The sequence below is a fragment of the Nansenia antarctica genome, assembly GCF_963989245.1.
Source record: "Nansenia antarctica genome assembly, chromosome: 8".
In the NCBI taxonomy this organism is placed as follows: Eukaryota; Metazoa; Chordata; class Actinopteri; order Argentiniformes; family Microstomatidae; genus Nansenia; species Nansenia antarctica.
The window spans coordinates 59,390,155-59,409,934 of NC_137678.1; the positions used below are offsets into that span (position 1 = coordinate 59,390,155).

Here is a 19,780-nt window from a genome sequence, read left to right on the forward strand (position 1 = left end):
ATAAACTGACCTGGGGTGGGGGTGTGGTAGGTGGTGCTGAGTCTGGCTGTGGTCCTGCTGAGTCGTCGTTTGAGTTCTCATCTGTGTCGCTGCTCTCTGAGTCGCTCTCAGAGAGGCTGAATTCCTCTCGGTAGGACTGGTCGTCTGCAAAGTAAAACATCCGATTACTTATTATTTTATATCAGAAATAACAACGGGACCCAGAGGACAGGTTCATTGTCATGCAAGGAATGGAATGAGGAAGGTTACCTTTCCTCTTTCCATTCCATGGATGACAATGAGCCTGTCCTCCAATGTCTGTCTCCACTGGTGTTTTCCACAATGTGCATGGATAGTTATAAATAACTAAACAGGTGGAAGTAATCTCACAAGCATTGCTTGCATTGCCCTTTTAAGTTTAAATAAATTGCGCCGCGGACACTAACAGTACAGGATAAATCAAAGTGAAACCACGGGTGGAGTGCTGTTGCGTTGTATTTAGACATCTAAATACATCATTTACTATCAACAAGTACCATAGTCAGTGTGACAATAATGAATAGAATAGAAGAATAGAACAGGCGAATTAGATGAGAACAGTGGACACAGAGTAAACAGATTCCAAGCGAGAGCTCACCGTTTGTGCTGCTAGACGCCATGGGGAGAAGTTATGTTTCGTTTTCGTTGTAACTTTAGGTATTTCCAGTGACGATTCCAAAATCATCTGTTAATAAATAACAACTTGCAACTTGCATGCTGGGAACTTCAGTAAATAAACATTTAGGTTCAATCAATTCAATCAATTTGGGTTACTTTGACTGTACCCACAACATGGTATATGTATTAACAGGGCTCTCAAGTTTTGAACAGAGTTCAGAGTGAGATTTTGGCGGTGGGGGGGGGGGGACGGGGTCTGATCTGATAAATGACATCAATTTGTAAAAAAAATAAAAAATAATCACACACACAGTCTCAGCGTCAAAGGATATGGTCTTCTCCCACGTCGACCAGTCTGTAGCCACTTCGAGATGTGAATGATCAATTCAAATAATCTGTCCTCTTCTGTGTAGCGAGCATCTGAATCAATAGCTCCAGTCAGCCCGTGTCGTTGGAATCAGAACGTTGTTTGTTGTAGCGGGAATATCAAAATGTTACCCGGATACAGCAATGCTATTATTTTCTGATTGGCTGTTCGGTAGCTATATTTTTTTATTTGATTAGCTGGTGCGTGGCCTTCTGAACTCTAGGGGAACCAGAGGGAACTCACTTGATTCTCTACCTGTTCTATTTAAAAAAAATAGCGGCGCAACTTGGTGGGCGCCCCTGGTCATTTCTCTGCGTGAGAAATACAAGTTGTGGCGTGTGAACGGATTGAAATGCGTGTGTCTCACGCCCAATGCGTGAGACTTGAGAGCCCTGTTAGACTTAGATTTAGACTTATGAATGAATGAATGGTCATTATTGTCATTAATACAGTACAGGTACCATACAACGAAATTTAGGAGGGGCGGCTCCCCTGGTGCTTGGAAAAAAGACTAAAAACAAGAGGGCCAAGGGTAAAATAAAAAAGGGAAAAGAGCTGGTTTACATAAATAAAGGCTATGTACACTATCCACTATACTATACTACTATACTATACAATAAAAGACTGTGCTGTACTCTATGCTATGCTATAAATATCCTAACTTTTTCCTATATCTGGAATGAATGGAATGGAATGGAATGGACTTTATTTGTCATTGCTACAGTACTGGTACCAAACAACGAAATTTAGGAGGGGTGGCTCCCCTGGTGTTAGGAAAGGAAAAAGAAAACACATTTTAGAAAAAGCATAGATGCATAAAATCACAAGAAGGTAAGGAGCTGGTTTACATCAATAAAGGCTATGTACACAATCCACTGTACTATACTGCACAGATAGTCAACTAGGGTTGTCATATTGCACAAAAAGTATTTTTTCACATTATTTTAAAGTGTCACAGTTTGCAGGCTTGAAAATGTACATGTTTGTGCCTCAGCACTAGCTGCCATACAATCCGTCCGGACTGTCCTGGGCCCAGAACTTAGGCCTTTTCTGTGTTCAGGGCCTTGACGGCCCTGTGGTAGAAGCAGTCCTTCAGTCTGTTTGTCTTAGCGGCCGGGGTCCTGTACCTCCTGTTCGAGGGCAGCTTGACAAAGTGTACGTGCCCAGGGTGGGTCGGGTCCTTGGAGATCTTGGAGGCCCTCCTGAGACAGCGTGTTTTGTACAGCTCCTCCAGAGAGGGGAGGGGGGCGCCGGTGATCTTCTGTGCTGTTCTCACGACTCTCTGTAGCTCGTTTCTCTCCGCTGTTGTGCAGCTGTGGAACCAGTTGGAGATGCCGAAGGTGAGGATGCTCTCCACTGCGCCGTGGTAGAAGGCCACCAGTATCTCCTGCTTGTTGTGTTGTTTCCTGAGGCATCTCAGGGTGTATAGCCGCTGTTGTGCCCTCTTGATGGTGCCTTTAGTGTTGTCCTTCCAGGCCAGGTCATCCCGCATGTTGTGTCCCAGGAATCGGAGGGTTGAGACTATCTCCACGCTCTCTCCGTCGATGAGCAGGATGACCTGAATGTACACAAGGGTTGTCATATTGCACATAGTATTGTTGCACATTCATTAAAGTGTCGCAGTTAGCAGTTAACCCTAACCCTAAATGAGTAATGAATTGGGACGCCACTACAGCTACACGTGAATGCCCAAAATGGAGCCGTAGGGGTGAAAAGGGAGCCGGAGTGGTGAATTGGGATTCACCCTTAGAGGTAGAGTTTGTGTATGCATGGCTGGCAAATATGTCATTTTTAAATGAGTCATGAAACAATAATTTGTATTTGTACATTATCTAACTAAGCAAATTCAATTTGTCATCAATCAGTTACATTTGGGGAATAAAGTAACTTGTAATTATTCATAGGACTGAAGTTTCATAAAAATTGTGCCAGTGGTGTCTGAGATATCACGTGTGACATTCAACAATTTGACATTCAGATGCACTGTCCCCTCCCTGATTTCAACTAGGGGGACATTCTTTAAAAAAAAACATTATATTTGAATATTTTATAATAATAATAATAATAATAATATATAAAAATAAAAATAAACACTTTCTTTCATCTTCTATCACAACTACTGCCAATGGCCCCTGGCCTGAGCTAGATTACTCTTCCTGCTACAATTGGTGAATTGATGATTCACTTGCTTAGTCAAATGTATCATTGTAAGTCGCTTTGGAATAAGGCGTCTGCTAAATGCCAAAAATTTAAATGGGACAATGTTTACATTACGCATACATAATGGCACTATAGGAGCTTGTTTGGGCATGACTGACTGACCCTAACCCTTGAACAGAGTAAAGGATGTTGTATCATTATCAGCAATCAGTTGGTTGGGCATAAACAAACCCACCCACGCCCATGAAACAAAGGCAGAGGAGCGAGATCGACAGAGCTATTCAGATTGCATGACAGATCACACTTGTTGCAAATCAAAATTCTCTTTTATTCACAGTGAACACAGTATGAGCACAAAACATAGGCCCTACTGCAAATGGCCTACTACAGTATGCAGATTGCAGATACCATGGCTTTCAAATTACATTTCAAAAACAGTAACAACATAAATGTAAGTGCAACTGAATTATTATTATTTATTTATTATATATATTTTTAAAAAAAGAAATCATCTTTTGTTGCACCTTTTTAAGATGATTTCACTATATACAAATGTTCTTCATCCTCAGGGGAACCAAAACAGGGGTTGAAGCAAAAGTAATGCTTTTGGGAAGCGACCCAAGACAATCAAGGTAGCAACCTGTCTTACAACATAAAAGAACATAACAAAAACATGGTTGAGGATTCAGCCTTCTCAGACTGCGCTGGGAGGTGGCGTTAAAAGGTCAGAGGTCATCTCTACGATGGTCTTCAGGGGGAGGCCCCTGAGGAAGCCCTGGTGCTTGGCCCTCAGCTCCAGGAGCGCATCTACGATCCTCTGCCTCCCTACCTCCGGGTGGCGCTCTGACAGCCGTGCCATCAGCGTGTCGAAGCTGCCCATGGTGGTGTCACAGCTGGTCGTCCGCTTCTCCAAGCTGCAGCGCAGGGGCTGAGAGACCACCTGGGCACAGGAACGGAGACGTAAGTCATACATGGAAATAACCTTGCCTTGTTATTTCAAGGCTAAATAAGGGTGTCTGTATCAAACAAATAATGAAACGCAGATAATTAATCAGTCCAGAAAGAACAATATCTAAACTATGGCAAAATTACAGAAGTCAATTCTATAGTGGAAAAAGGGTCCTCTCTTCACCTTTACTGGGCTGGTGTTAGAGCTGTCTTTGGGCCCAAGGGTGCCCCCTGGGGGTAGTGCTGCTCTGTGTCTGGTGGAGGGGCCCTGCTGGTGAGTTGCCTCCCGCTGACTATCACCCTGGCCCTGCTGGCCCTTAGTGCTGGGTCTGTGGATGTGCTCCACGTGCACTGTGAAGCCATGCATACTGCATCCATCTATCTCCTTCACCGCTGCTTCAGCATACTTTGGACCACTGACAGTCACTACGGCAAGTCTGAGGGACATACAAGGTATCTTTAGCATAGTGCTCCAATGCCTCATTTGATTGAATGAACCTCTTGTAATATAATGACATTTGTATTGATGTATTGTTGCTGTTGTAAGAATATTAATGTTGTTACACAAATGTGGTCATGTGACACTTGTAGATTTCTAGACCTAACTAATCTGTGTCATCATTGTTTGTTTGTTACCTGAGTTTGTTACTGAAGGTTGAAATTCTCACTTCTGACACCTGATACTTTTCAAACCAAAGCATCACTTCACCCTGAGAACATACACAGGAAACCTTTACTTGACTATGCTGCCCCTGGTGGTCAATACAATACAAATATTGTACAAGTAGTCCGTGAGCCAGGACCCCAAATATGGGCCACCTGGGGGTACAATGTCTCATAGTGATTTTTAGCAAGGTATTAGTGTTATGTATTGAAGTGTTATTTTTAGCTATGTGGACCACCGTAGTTGGAATGATGAAAAGCTGTATAGGTAACGAGTGTTGCCCTGTCAAGAATGCGGAAGTGATACCATGCCTGTATACCTGCGGTTTGGTCAGTAAAGCTAGGGACATATATCAAAGTGTTTCGCCGCCTCTGCCTCCATTCTTTATTGGGAATTATAGATGTTAAAGATGGTATTGGTTATATACATAACAATTAGGTTCTAGTACTAGGTGTAACCAGCTCCACCACAAGGCTCCTGAGGGCAGTAGGGATCAGAGGACAGGCCCAACGGAAGGCAATCAGAGAACTGTCCACTGCAGCAGAACGGAGCAGTCACTGGCTGTGGCTGAAACGTAGGGACCCAACATGGGCTCCCAAATGACCACGTGGTGCCACCGTGCGACACACACCCAGGCCTGATCAGCCTGTGGTGGGCCAACCTCGGCAGAGGGTGTCTTGTGATAACTGGCCGAAACACCCAATGAGGTCGGGGACCACAACTGAAGATGTGTCGTACTGGTGGCACCAGGTGATCATTGCCAAATTCCACTCCACTCAAGAGGACATCTCCAACTCCACTCAATTGTTGTGCTGAATATTTAGGGATTTTAACAACCAGTCCTATTAAGAATCCTGATGTCTGGTGTCAAAACCAGTGACCGCTGCGAAAGGGCAGCTGACAACCTGGGAAAGACCTGGTGACGGCCTGAAGAGACAGCTGACAGGAGGGAACAGACCCCAACGGGGCTGGCATGGGTTAACTACCCGTGTTGGCAGGAGCCTTTCACTACACAGTGACTTGGTTCCACCCAACTATGGCTACGAAAAATTCAAAAGGAAAAACACCCCTAGAGTCTGCGAGAGCGGGGGCGGAAGATGACTCATCGGCGGATCACACGGTAACAGACCCTGGAACGGAAATGACAACGAATCAAATGATCAGCACGGTAGTTGACGGAGTAACAACACTGGCAGGACACAAGCTACAAAGCTGCATCTGTGGCTGGAAAAAGATAACATCAGAGAAGGGTCTCAAGATCCACCAGGGCAGGAAAAAGTGCCTAAGAGAGCTTAGCGAGGTGCCTCGCATTGACCACTACTTCCTCAGAGGTAGGGCAAATCAGTCGAGTGAAGCCCAGTGGCAGGATATTCACCACAGTCCACAGGGTATCAGAACCCCAGACGAAGCTCAACCAAGCACAGATCCATCAACGGACATGAGTCCAGAGCCTATCCAGCCACAGACAGCAGTAGAGAGGAAGATGAATGGACGAAAGCCTCAAATCTTGTGGCCTAAAGCCTGCCAGAAAAAGGAGTGGGAAAACACAGACACAGACCTTGTCCATCTTCTAGAAGGTCTGAAAGGGGGCGTGGAAAGAAAACTGGACAAGATTGGAGAGATCATTTACAGCTATGGAGCAGAGAGATTTGGGGTGAAAAGTAAGAACCATGGGACACAGAAGGAACCATCAGCCCATCTCAAGTCCAGGAGACAACAAGAGATTGAAAGACTTGTGAAAGAAAGAATGTGCCTGAGAAAACAGTGGAAGAAGGCCACAGAAGTGGAAAGGAAAGGACTTGAGGCACTACAGGCCGACATCAAGCAGCGTCTTGCAACACTGCGAAGAGCAGAATGCTTGAGAAAGCAACACAAGAAGAAAGAGCGAACGAGGACTGCCTTCTACAGAGATCCCTACAAGTTCGTCAAAGACCTCTTTGTCAAGGAGAAAACGGGGACCCTCAAAGTACCCATAAGGGAACTAGAGGAGCACCTGAGGAAGACCTACTCTGACAACCAGAGGCATGTGCCAGCCAGCATTCCGGATGACATGCCACCAATCCAACCACCTGAGCACCAGATGGAAACAAGGCCCCCTACATGGAGCGAAGTTGAGAGCACAGTAAAACGGGCAAGAACAGCCTCAGCCCCTGGGCCCAACGGCGTTCCATACAGGCTATATAAGAACAGTCCAGGCGTCTTGAAGTACCTCTGGAAGCTAATGAAAGTGGCATGGGAAAAGGGAATCATACCAAAGGCATGGCGAAGGGCAGGAGGGATCCTGATTCCCAAAGAGAAGAATTCCTCAACCATCGACCAGTTCCGCCAGATCAGTCTACTGAACGTGGAAGGAAAGATTTTCTTCAGTGTTGTGGCCCAGAGGCTCTCAGTATTCTTGCAGAAGAACAACTTTGTCGACACCTCAGTGCAGAAGGCAGGGATAAGTGGATTCTCAGGATGCCTGGAACACACAAATGTCATCTGGCACCAGATACAAACGGCCAAGAAGGAGAAGAAAGACCTGCATGTGGTTTTCTTAGATCTTGCCAATGCATTCGGGTCAGTGCCTCATGAGATTTTGTGGACAGCGTTCAACTTCTTCCAAGTCCCAGAGGGCATCACAAGGCTGGTCAAAGCCTACTTCCAGGACCTCCAGTTCTGTGTTACAGCACAAGCCAGTACAACTGCTTGGCAGCACCTCGAGATAGGCATAATGGCGGGCTGCACCATCTCTCCACTGGCGTTTACCATGGCAATGGAGCTCATTATTCGAGCATCCCGATGGGTTGTTGGAGGGGAACGGTTGAAGAGCGGGCTGCGTCTTCCACCAATCAGGGCGTACATGGATGACATGACGACAATAACAACAACAAACGCATGCACCAAACGCCTGCTGGATAAACTCCAGGGAAACATCAAATGGGCACGAATGGAGATTAAACCCAGTAAGTCCCGCAGTATCTCCATTGTCAAAGGCAAGCTCGCCAATGAGAGGTTCCACGTCAACAACGAGCCAATACCAACAGTTCTGGAGAAGCCCATCAAAAGCCTTGGCCGCTGGTATAGCGCAGAACTCAAAGACTCGAAGCAGGTGGAACAACTCAAGCAGGATACAATCAGTGGCCTCAAGCAGATCAACAACACTGCTCTCCCTGGGAAGCTGAAACTGTGGTGCTTTCAGTTTGGACTGCTGCCCCGTCTCATGTGGCCAATTTCCATCTACGAGGTCACACTATCCCATGCCAACCGGCTGGAGAGACTGGTGAATGCACAAGTGAGGAAGTGGCTTGGACTGCCGAGAGGCCTTAGCAGCATAGGCCTGTATGGCAACGGAGCCCTCTCCCTACCAATCTCAAGCCTGGTGGAGGAGTACAAATGTGCCAAATCAAGGCTGGAAATGACTCTCACAGAATCCCGGGATCCATTCGTCAGAGGTGCTGCTCCAATCCTAGCAACGGGGAGGAAATGGAAGCCATCTGCAGCAGTTGCGGTGGCAAAGACCGCCCTCAGACACCGGGATATAGTGGGGCATGTCCAACATGGCAGAGGGGGCCTTGGCTTGGAAACAACAACACCCACATGGCAAAAGGCTACTCCAACCGAACGGCGGAAGATGGTGGGTGAGGAGGTGCGCCACCAGGAGGAAGCAGCCAGGTGCGCCAAGGCAGTCTCCCAAGCCCAGCAAGGCCGCTAGATGAAGTGGGAGAGCGTGGAGAGGAGGAAAATCACGTGGAACGAGCTGTGGAGCATGGAGTCTAATAGGCTAAGTTTCATCATCAGAGCCACATATGATGTCCTGCCCTCTCCTACCAACCTACATCTCTGGTATGGAGAGGACCCAGCCTGTCTCCAGTGTGCAGCCCCAGCAACCCTCAAACACATCTTGGTGGGTTGCAAGACCAGTCTAACTCAAGGAAGATACACCTGGCGCCACAACCAAGTGCTAAAGTGCTTGGCTGCCGAACTTGAGCACAAGAGGGTAACCACCAACGCCATGCCTCTAAATGCCCAGACTACCTTTCCACGGAAAACAACCTTCATCCGGGAAGGGGAGAAACAGCGGACCAAGCCATCACCTCCAGACTCAGGCCCACTGAACGCAGCCCGGGATTGGGAAATGCGGGTAGACCTCAGCCAGAGGCTCACCTTCCCACCCGAAATTGCAGCGACCAACCTGCGCCCAGACCTAGTCCTCTGGTCCAAGTCCTGCCGGCGTGTCTTCATCGTAGAACTGACGGTCCCATGGGAGGAGGCCATCGATGAGGCATTCGAACGGAAGAGGCTGCGGTATGCCAACTTAGCAGTCGAAGCAGAGGGGCGGGGCTGGAACGTGAAGGTGTGGCCAGTGGAGGTGGGCTGCAGAGGCTTTGTAGCCAGCTCCACCACAAGGCTCCTGAGGGCAGTAGGGATCAGAGGACAGGCCCAACAGAAGGCAATCAGAGAACTGTCCACTGCAGCAGAACGGAGCAGTCACTGGCTGTGGCTGAAACGTAGGGACCCAACATGGGCTCCCAAATGACCACGTGGTGCCACCGTGCGACACACACCCAGGCCTGATCAGCCTGTGGTGGGCCAACCTCGGCAGAGGGTGTCTTGTGATAACTGGCCGAAACACCCAATGAGGTCGGGGACCACAACTGAAGATGTGTCGTACTGGTGGCACCAGGTGATCATTGCCAAATTCCACTCCACTCAAGAGGACATCTCCAACTCCACTCAATTGTTGTGCTGAATATTTAGGGATTTTAACAACCAGTCCTATTAAGAATCCACTACCACCGGTGCAAGGCTATCACATTCTTTCTAGTACTAGGGGTGTATACCTTGCTAAAAATCACTATGAGACATTGTCCCTCCAGGTGGCACCCGTGACAACCTGTATCACCACACCTTCCACCTTTGTCTCATGCATCCCTGAGCTGGAGGTGGTGACAGAGGAGAAGGGGCCTGGCAGAAGAGAATAACATAATGAGGTGATGAAATATGACTATATGACTATAGGATGTTATGATGTGCATTACTTTGCATAAACCATCTGGCATGTTACAATGACCAAAGGGAATGATTGCATGAGATCAATTCGCTGTACATTTAACATTGATTGCAATTGTAAGCGGTATGACACCACGAGTTTACTAATATAAATGTGAGTTTAGTGAGTTGCACCTTTACTATGTTTGGTGGGGGTGGAGGAGGCTGAGGAGGAGGCTGAGGAGGAGGAGGCAGAGGAGGAGGCTGAGGAGGAGGCTGAGGCCCCTGAGGTTGCAGTCTGGTTTGTAAACCTCTTGTTGTATTCATCAGTGAAAGCCTGGAGAGAGATCATCAGAAGGGAGGAGAACCAGCCATCAACAACACCAGCATCAACAGAGCCCATCCTGCATGGAGGAAATCTGCCTGGCCTCCGACCAACATCTATCGGCAATGAAACCCACTAAACCCAAATCGTAAAACCTTTTCCATTTGACAGTAGGCCTATTATGGTATTTATTTTTACCTGTGTGGTTTTAACCTCCTGAATCTAACCATTTTCCCTACCTGAACGGTCTGCAGGTCCCCTGGGTGCAGGATGAACACCACCTCCTTCAGGTGTTTGGGGTTCCTTGTGCTGAATTTGGAGACTTCCTCCAGCATCAGAGAGGCCACAATGGGCTTAGGGAAGCCCAAGTTCCCCGTGCTGATGGCAGGGAAGGTGATGGAGACTAGCCCCTTCTGCTCCACCTCAGCCAGGCACTTCTCCATAATCCCACTCAACACCTGCAGTTAAAATGTCTGATCAGGTTTCTTTACTTTACTTTACTTTTATTTATTTGTATAGCACTTAAGACAGCAGTCACAAAGTGCTTCACAGTACATTTGGTAGTATATTACATAACACAGCAAATAAACAGCCAACAAATAAAACGTAATTCATAAAATGTAAACAAGCACTTCACAAAAGCAATAAAACGAATGATAAAATCATAAAAGCAACGAATGATAAAATGATAAAATCAATACAGATATCAGAAGTAAAAAGAGAAAACTAATTATAAAAATGCCATCCTATATAAGTGGGTTTTTAAACGTTTTTTAAAAAAGTGGTACAGACCCAGCTAACCTGACAGTGAGGGGGAGACGATTCCATAATGTTGGAGCTACAACAGTAAAAGCACGGCCACCCTTTGTTTTGAGCCTGGACCGTGGGACAATTAAAAGCCGTTGGTCAGACGATCTAAGAGATCTAGGCGCAATGTATTCTGTTAAAAGATCGGAAATATAGGAGGGTGCCATGCCATGGAAGGCCTTAAATGTGATCAGGAGGATCTTGAATTGTATCCTGAAACATACGGGAAGCCAATGTAAGTGGGCTAGAATGGGGGTAATATGCTCTCTTCGTTTGGTGTATGTCAAAAGCCTCGCAGCTGCGTTCTGAACTAGTTGGAGTCGAGCAATTGAGGAATCACTTAAGCAAGAAAAAATTGAGTTACAGTAATCCAAATGGGAAGAGACAGATAGAGGTTTACACAATCTTGAGGGGATAGTTCACCTCAAAATAGTCTGGAGTCTAAACTAAACCTGCATTTTACACCCTCTGTTATATCACATTCACAGTACATTGTGTGTGAAACCATGGAGGCACAGACTCAGTGTTTTGATACCATGCCTCATTCCGTTCCATGCATTACAATGACCCTGTCCAGCCTCTCCTGGTGTGAAATATACATATATGGACGAGGAACAACGTTTGTTCTGTTTCTAACCTTCTCTGCTGCACCTTGTCCGTTGTCCCACTGGGGGGCGATAGTGTGGAACACCAGCTTGCTTTTCAGGTTGCAGCCAGTTGTGATGATGACTTCCCCAGCGATGCCAGTGGAGGGCTGCTGGTCGACCAGGGTCTGGAGCTGGGGTCCAGCAGCAGCCAGGAGGGCGTTAGAGACTGCTCCATGGTTGAGAGCCAGGTCCTGACCTACCGTGTTCACAACCACATCAGTCTGGAACAGAAAGCAACATCATGTTATTATAAAGAAGTCATTATAATGTTGATTTGTTAATTGACTTTAAGGTAAAGCAGCATTGTGTTATTGTTCATTACAAAAAGTTGATCTAACACAAATTGGGTGGTCTGATTCTATCTATAAGGACATTAATGGAGTTGTTAGGGCAACTGAGATGTAGGCTATAAAGCGCAATGAAATGAGAAAATAATCGATTTGATGTTAAGTCTTTAACTTTAATTTATTTAGTGCCGAGGGTGAATAAAGTCGCCACAATTGTTAACATTCTAGAGTGCCACGGGTGACCAAAAATGCATAAATGATGATGGTTCATTTTGTAGCCAATCAAACTATTGTTGCTAGGTAAATACAACATAGAACACATGACACTAGGTGGTGAGTGTTCTGAAATTCTTCCGTTAGTGAGTTTAGTTAGTTAGTGAAATTCTGCTGACTCATCAGTTTCATTAAAAAAAACGGCTTACCGTGGCGTTCTGAATGTTCCCTTTCTTCAGGCTGATGGTCAGCCTCTCTTTGGTCTGGACCGTACTAGAACCAGCGGTACTCTGGACCTGTCTAGCAGGCTGGGGTGGGGCGGGCTTGGCTGGACTTCTGCTGGGCTGTTGTTGTTGACCTGTCCCTTGGTCTCCGAACACCCCTCTCACAGCATCCTCCATGGCCTGGACTGTCCTGTCATCTTTATTCACCAAGTGGATCCTCTCCAGGCAATTATCATCATACCTGTATGATGAATAAATAATAATAATAATAATATAATAATAATACAATAAATAACAACAACAACAACAACAACAACAACATAAATAACCATTGCTGGGCTTGGAATAACTTAAAAGACACTTTAAAATAAATATATTTAACACTTTTTGCCACTGAGTGTTTGATATTGACTACAGTATCACCATACCTGTCCTCACAGTAGCGCTTCACTGCTTTGACGATGGTCTCAGCACAGAGGCTGAGAGGGAAGCCTAGGTTCCCTGAGCTGATAGCAGGCAGAGCCACCGACAGGCAGCTGTGTTTCTCTGCTAGATCCAGACTCCCCATAACCGCTCTCCTCAGCTGCGCCACAGCCCTCTGAGGGTCGGCGGGGTCAAACCTGGGTCCCACTGCGTGGATGATGTGTTTGCAGCGCAGCTGCCCCCCAGCACCAGTAATAACACAGTCCCCAGGCTTCAGTAGACCCCGCTTGGTGACCAGCTGATCAGACTCTGCCTGTAGTTGAGGGCCGGCAGCATCCAGGAGGGCTCTGGCTAACCTCCAGCTGTGCTTCAGGTCTGTGTAAGCAGCGTTGACCACGGCCTGCACGGCGTAGTCGCATATGTCAGCTTTACACACGACTATCTCCACCCCGTCTGGTGTCTGGAACTGGTAGGAGGGCTTCATCCCTCCTCCCCTGAGTGCTAGGCCTATACCCTGCTGTCCACCATGTTGGTTCTCTTCAACCAGCTGGACCACACAGCCCGTCAGACTGATCAACGTGGTAACATACATGGCCTCCTTGTCCTGGAAGAACTTCTTGGCTCCGGGCTTGGACACCTTCAGGGTATCGAAGTGTGTAGAGGAGACCAGGTCTGCAAACAAGGCCTTGCACTGCGTGACATGAACTCTGGCGCCACTTAGGGAAATTACTTCTTTCTGGAAAGAAACCTTCACTAAGTCTTTGACCTTAAGTGAAGGCATTTGACACGGTCGATCACCACTTGCTCCTAGAACAGCTATCCGATATTGGATTAGATTTAGGTGCTTGTGCGTGGTTCCATGACTACCTTACCCTCAGGCGTCAGTGTATAAAATCTTCACTTGGCAATTCAGATTTTATAACGGTTACAAAGGGTGTCCCTCAAGGTTCGGTGCTGGGCCCTGTACTTTTTACCATCTATATTAATGAACTGGTATCTTCGCTAACCGGTTGCCACGTCCATTTATATGCCAATGATACCATTCTTTATAGTACAGCAGATTCCCCACATGCTGCTACTATCAACTTGCAGCTAGCCTTTAACTCAATGCAAGACGCCCTCTCGAGGCATAAGCTAGTCCTCAACTCGAAGAAAACGAAATTCATGTTGTTTACTAGGGCTAGAAATGTGGACCTTACAAAGCTTCTTATATCCACAGTTGATGGCGACTCCATTGAGAGAGTTACCGACTACAAATATCTTGGGCTGTGGTTGGATGAGAAGCTATCATTCAAAACGCATGTCGACGGCCTCGCCTCCAAACTTCGGCAAAAGGTGGGCTTTCTTTACCGTAATCGGTCTAGCTTCCCCTTGCTTTGTAGGAAGAGAGTTGTCGAGGCGGTATTCCTGTCCGTATTAGATTACGGTGATGTTATCTATAGGCATGCATGCAGCTTCATCTACATTGAAACAATTGGACTCAGTTTATCACTCAGCTCTAAGGTTTATTACCGGGGACAGTTATGACACTCACCACTGTATACTTTATGACAAGGTTGGCTGGCCCTCTCTTTCTCTGAGGCGCAGTTACCACTGGAACTTGTTCGTTTTTAAGGCCATCTGTGGCAAGCTTCCTCCTTATATCTCATCATTATTAGACTGGAGTCTTGGTACTTATGTGACCAGATCTAATAGTTGACTTTCTTTTCGGGTTCCGTATGCGCGTTCAGACCTGGGTAAAACAGCCTTTTTTATTGATGCCCCTAATACATGGAACACTCTGCAGCAAACTCTCCGGTTGGAGGTCCTCCCCTCTGCCTCTACCTTTAAACTCCTGGTGCAGAAACTGTGTTCTAATGATTGCAATTGTTTTTAGTTTTTTCTTTTTTTTTCCTTTAATCCTGTCTTGCTCACTGTATGTTTGCCCATCTATATTAATGATCACTATTCTGTTGTACACTCGACGTCACTGTAAATGAGGGTGACCTCAGTGCCTATCGAGTTTTTAAATCAAGGTTTGAAATGAAAAATGAAATTATCAGACCAAGTGTTGCTGTTACGCTCCTGGATGAATTTAACAATAGCCTCAGACCTGACCTTGATATCCTCAGTTATTGGAGTGTTCTGGCGTAAGAAGTCATCAAGTTCATTCTTGACCGACATGACACTGTCTTTGTAGCCAGACACTACCACTTGAAGACTCGGGAAGTCACCAAATGTCCTGACCATAACTTTCCTGAGTGAAATGTTTGAAGTTTCCTCCAGACGGGTGACGAGACCCTGCCACTCTGTCATTTTGAAAACATTAAAGTCTTCCGCCACGATGTACTGAGAGATCAAGATCCTGTTGAGCTGCTCCTCTGCTTCTCCCAGGGCTTTATCCGACGCCGCCAGGAGGCGCGCCCACTTCCGATTCGCATTTACCTGGATCTCCAGCGCTGCGTCGATCCTCTGGGACGTCAGGAGAGCGCTGGTCAGCTTCTCCTGGTCGTCCTCTTGAAGGAACTTGAGGACGTACTCATCTAACTGCCACACCTTCCGTTTCAGCCCAATGATTCCGTCTACCACCTTCCTGTTGGCTCCCAGGACCTCGTACATCAGTCCATAGAGGATCACACTCTGGCTCTCATTGTCATAGGTCAGCTTCAGCTCCGGGAACTCCAACGCTACCTTGTCCTCCAGGCCGTCCTGCCACAGGAAATTGTAGATGGACGGAGCCACGGTGACCTTCTCTGTCACGCTCGACCTCTCCCTATGTATTCTTTTGACTATGCTGTCTATGATGTCATTCAGTGACTGGCTAAGCCTGTTCATATCATCTACCGATCCCACCACTGCTATGACACCTCTGGCCTCCTCAGGGACAACAACCACCGCCTCCTCTGTCACCATCCTCCTGACCTCCACCTCAGACTCCTCCCATGCAGTGGTCTGGACATGGAGCTCCAGCGAGGCGAGTGCAGACAAAGCTTGGGTGAAGGCAGCTTTGGCAGAGTCTTTCCACTCCTTGATGTCCTTGGCTTTGACCCCCTTCTGCTGTAGTAGAGAAGGCAGAGGGCTCAGCTGGACAGCAGGCTGTTGGAGGTCTACTTTGCAGAAGTGCTCAGCCATGGCCTTATGGATGATCGCTGCAGCTCCCTGCTTCTCTCTCAGGAACCTCCAGACGGCCTGACCGATGCTCTCAGAGAAGCCAGCTCGGAGTCTCAGTGTAGGTCTGTCTTTGCCATACAGGGCCGTTCCCAGAGATTCATAGAATGGGTAAGCTTTGACAGGTTGCTTGTTGATGTGATGTGTCTTTTCAAGGACTCTGTGAATAGCTAAACAAAAACATATGACTTCATATATCACATTGCATAACATAAAACACTAATTGTCACCACATTCATATATTCGTAAAATATATCTAAAATACTAAAGAAATGTATTCTACCTTTAGGATCTTGGAAGGTGATGATGGCAGACTGTTCCTCTTCGTTGAAGGTGACATCTTCCTCCACCTGTCCTTCTTTCTCAAAGTAGAGTACAAAGTGGTCTGGACTCACACCTGGGGGAATGTTCTCCACCATCACTTTAGCTGTGGGCTCCAGAAGTCTGACAAACAGTTTCTTCTGCCTGAACATCCTGTTACGGGGCAGACAGAGATGAACTTCTCAGTCTCTGTGAGAGAATAAAAGAGGGGGTGAAAAAGTATGGGATTGTGATGTTCGGGTGTCCACATACTTTTGGCCATGCAGTGTAGTAATGGGGACTTAGAACCTAGAGAGGGTTTTTCCTCCACGATAGAAGCTGTTTACTTGGCCTTGAAATCACGTGTGAGTGTGTGTGTGTGTGTGTGTGTGTGTGTGTGTGTGCCCCCCTCTGGTTCTTCTCTCAGATGTGTGTGAAGTGGGGTACCAGGGGACCGTCGTAGGAGCCAGCCACGAGGCAACACCGTCAGGTGGGGGGGCCACAGGTGAGACACACTGACTCTACAGCTTGGCTAGAGTCATTTTCATTCCACCTATGCACAATTGGGGCCTGTGTGTGTGCGTGTGTGTGTGTGTGTGTGTCCTGGTTAGAGAGGACTGAGTGGTTGTTATTGAGCTCTAAACAGTGTTGTCTTGTTGCACCAACAGAAACCAGCCTCCGCCTCACCAACGACCTGAGAGACTACGTGAAGAACAAACGCAGAGAGGCAGTGGTCGGTCAGTGAATTTGAGAAAATAAAATCAAGACCTTAAACGTTTTTGAAAATAGACATGGGTCATTGAACGTGCTTGAATTCCCCCCCCCCCCCCCCCTCTCTCTCTCTCTCTCTCTTTTATCATCAAATCAAATAAAATTTTATTTGTATAGCGCATTTCTTACAAGATGCAACTCAATGCGCTTCACACAATGAAAATGTTCAGTCAATCAGTCAATCAATCAATCAATACTGACAGAGCCGCGAGCAGGCAAAAGTAAAAAACCTGTATACTATGTAGCCAGGAAAAATTCCCTTGCAGCCCTCTACCAATAGAGCGACTACTAGCCAGTTTGCTTACCAGTACCCAGCGGTCCCCCAGGGGAGGCCAGGACCACCGGCACAAAGCAAGCAAGCAAGGGCAAAAACCTGTACACCATGTATCCAGGAAAAATTCCTTGCATATTATCGGCGTACACACTGTCCATACATTTTGTGTTGTATTTGCATCGTTCTGCATCCAGTATGGTCACAGGTCCTGCCAAAAGAGAAACTTAAGCACAGTTATGATGCAACAACACAATAGAGACAATAAAGATGACAGCAATACAACCTGATGGTGGTCCTGGTACACCCTTGTACCGGTTCCAGTACTGCTCTAGGTGCTATTTGGAGCTGACAGTGCCTCATCAGCACCCGGGTCCATTTTCCTGTCAACACAAATCTCAAAACACGAGTATGGTGTAATGGCCTAGTGATCCTAGTTCTATAATGTCCAATGTCTCCCTTAGTATCAAAAGGCGACATTGAATAAGTAGGTTTTGAGGTCACGCTTAAAAATGTCCTGAGTTTTAGACAACCTCAGGCCCTCAGGTAGGGTGTTCCACAATCTAGGAGCATATATGCTAAAAGCTGATCCTCCAAATCTCTTTGTCCTAGCCTCTGGCACTATTAAAAGTTCCGTGCCACTAGACCGTAGGGGTCTAGCTGGTGTGTATCTTATGAGCATGTCCACCATGTAATTGGGTGCATCACAGTGAAGTGATTTATAAACTAGTAAAAGGATCTTAAAGTCTATTCTATGACTGACAGGGAGCCAGTGTAGTGATCTCAAGACAGGTGTGATGTGCGCTCTCCGTTTGGTCCTAGTAAGGACACGAGCAGCAGCATTTTGAACCATTTGTAGTCTATTTATCATTTTTTTGGGGAGACCTGTCAGGAGAGCATTACAGTAATCTAGCCTACTAGTAACAAACGCATGCATTAATTTTTCAGTGTCTGCCTGGGAGAGAAATGATTGTACCTTAGTGATGTTTCTTAGATGGTAGAAGGATGTTTTAATAGTGTTATTAATATGAGTTTCAAAATTTAGATCTGGGTCAATTATGACACCAAGATTCCTGGCCTGACACTTAGTGTTAAGAGCTAGTGTTTTCAAGTGTGCAGATAATTTCTCTCTCCCAGTTTTCTCGCCAATGATCAATACCTCTGTTTTTTCTTGATTGAGTTGGAGAAAGTTTTGTGTCATCCAAATATGAATATCGGCAATACAGTCTATCAGGTGGTCGATCATCTTGTAGTCGTTGGGAGTTACTGAGATATAAAGCTGAGTGTCGTCAGCATAGCTGTGGTAGTTAACGCTATGCTTCTTGATAATAGAACTGAGGGGTAGCATGTATAGGCTAAAAAGCAACGGTCCTAAAATGGACCCCTGGGGAACTCCACAGGTTGTGCTATAATTTTTTGACTTATGGTCACCAAGGGCTACAAAGTAGTCTCGGTCAGCCAGGTAAGTCCTGAACCAGTTTAAGACCGGACCTGAGAGGCCAACCCAGTTTTCAAGTCTCTCAATAAGTATGGAGTGGTCTACCGTATCAAAGGCTGCACTTAAGTCTAAGAGTACAAGAATCGAGAGTTTTTTCGAGTCTGCATTTATCCTAAGGTCATTAGTTACCTTAAGCAAAGCGGTTTCTGTGCTGTGGTATGATCGGAAACCTGACTGAAGTGGGTCATACCTATTATTTAGGACTAAGAATTCATGAAGCTGTCTATACGCTGCCTTTTCTAAAATTTTGCTTAGAAAAGTGAGATTGGATATTGGTCTACAGTTTTTTGGATCAGAAGGATCTAGGTTACTTTTCTTCAGGGTGGGTCTAACCAGGGCAGTTTTAAGCGCCGCTGGAAATATCCCTTTAAGTAGGGAGTGATTTACAATGCCTAGTATGTCATCAGACACAGATTCAAAAATGTCCTTAAAAAAGGTGGTAGGAATAGGGTCAAGAGGACACGTAGACGGTTTAAGCTGTGACACAATTTTACCTAATGTTTCCGTACTAATCATGGTGAACATGCTCATAGTCATGTTCTGTGGTGGCGGATCTGTGGTGCTACACAAACCTAGTCTTTCCTGAGTAATACACATTCTAATATTTGTTATCTTATCCCTGAAGTAATTATAGTAGATAAGTCACATTGCTTAACTTAACACAGTAACTTTACACATATTTCACAATATATAAATATATTGTTTTGCTGCGCTGTGGTAGAGAAGGCAAGAGACCTAGTGTTCAAGCCTCTACATTCAAAAGCCTTTCTTTTTAATTGTTGTCTGTGAGCGGATAGTTCTTATTATATAAATTCTCATCTAGATCTGTCTCAAACTATGTTGTGGTTTTGCCCCCCCCCCCCCCCCTGCGTCTTCAGACTGTCACTGACCTGACGTTCTGTGCACGCCTCATGCTTACGAACATTTCATAATAAATGCTCAACTCATATTTCGGCTTTACAAGACTTTGGGCCGGTTTCACAGACAAGGGTTGAGTCTAGTCCTGGACTAAATCACACTTTTCAATGTAAAATCTCCATTGAAGATGCTTTTTAGTCTAGGATTAGGCTTAAGCCTTGTCTGTGAAACCGGCCCTTTATGTCTTGAATCTCACCTCCAAA

The 19,780-nt window shown here is 46.2% G+C and overlaps 1 protein-coding gene across 1 annotated transcript; it reads right to left on the reverse strand.

Moving 5' to 3' along the window:
• Positions 1 to 9,679: 9,679 nt before the first annotated feature.
• LOC308164503 (protein mono-ADP-ribosyltransferase PARP14-like) lies at positions 9,680 to 19,572 on the reverse strand (the record flags this gene model as incomplete). Its single annotated transcript, XM_080538576.1, has 9 exons — positions 9,680 to 9,694; positions 10,042 to 10,083; positions 10,311 to 10,529; positions 11,516 to 11,746; positions 12,235 to 12,490; positions 12,678 to 13,479; positions 14,733 to 15,989; positions 16,103 to 16,293; positions 19,550 to 19,572. The coding sequence occupies 9 exons, from the start codon at positions 19,570 to 19,572 to the stop codon at positions 9,680 to 9,682; spliced, it is 3,036 nt and encodes a 1,011-aa protein (XP_080394702.1).
• Between the last annotated feature and the right edge of the window lie 208 nt (positions 19,573 to 19,780).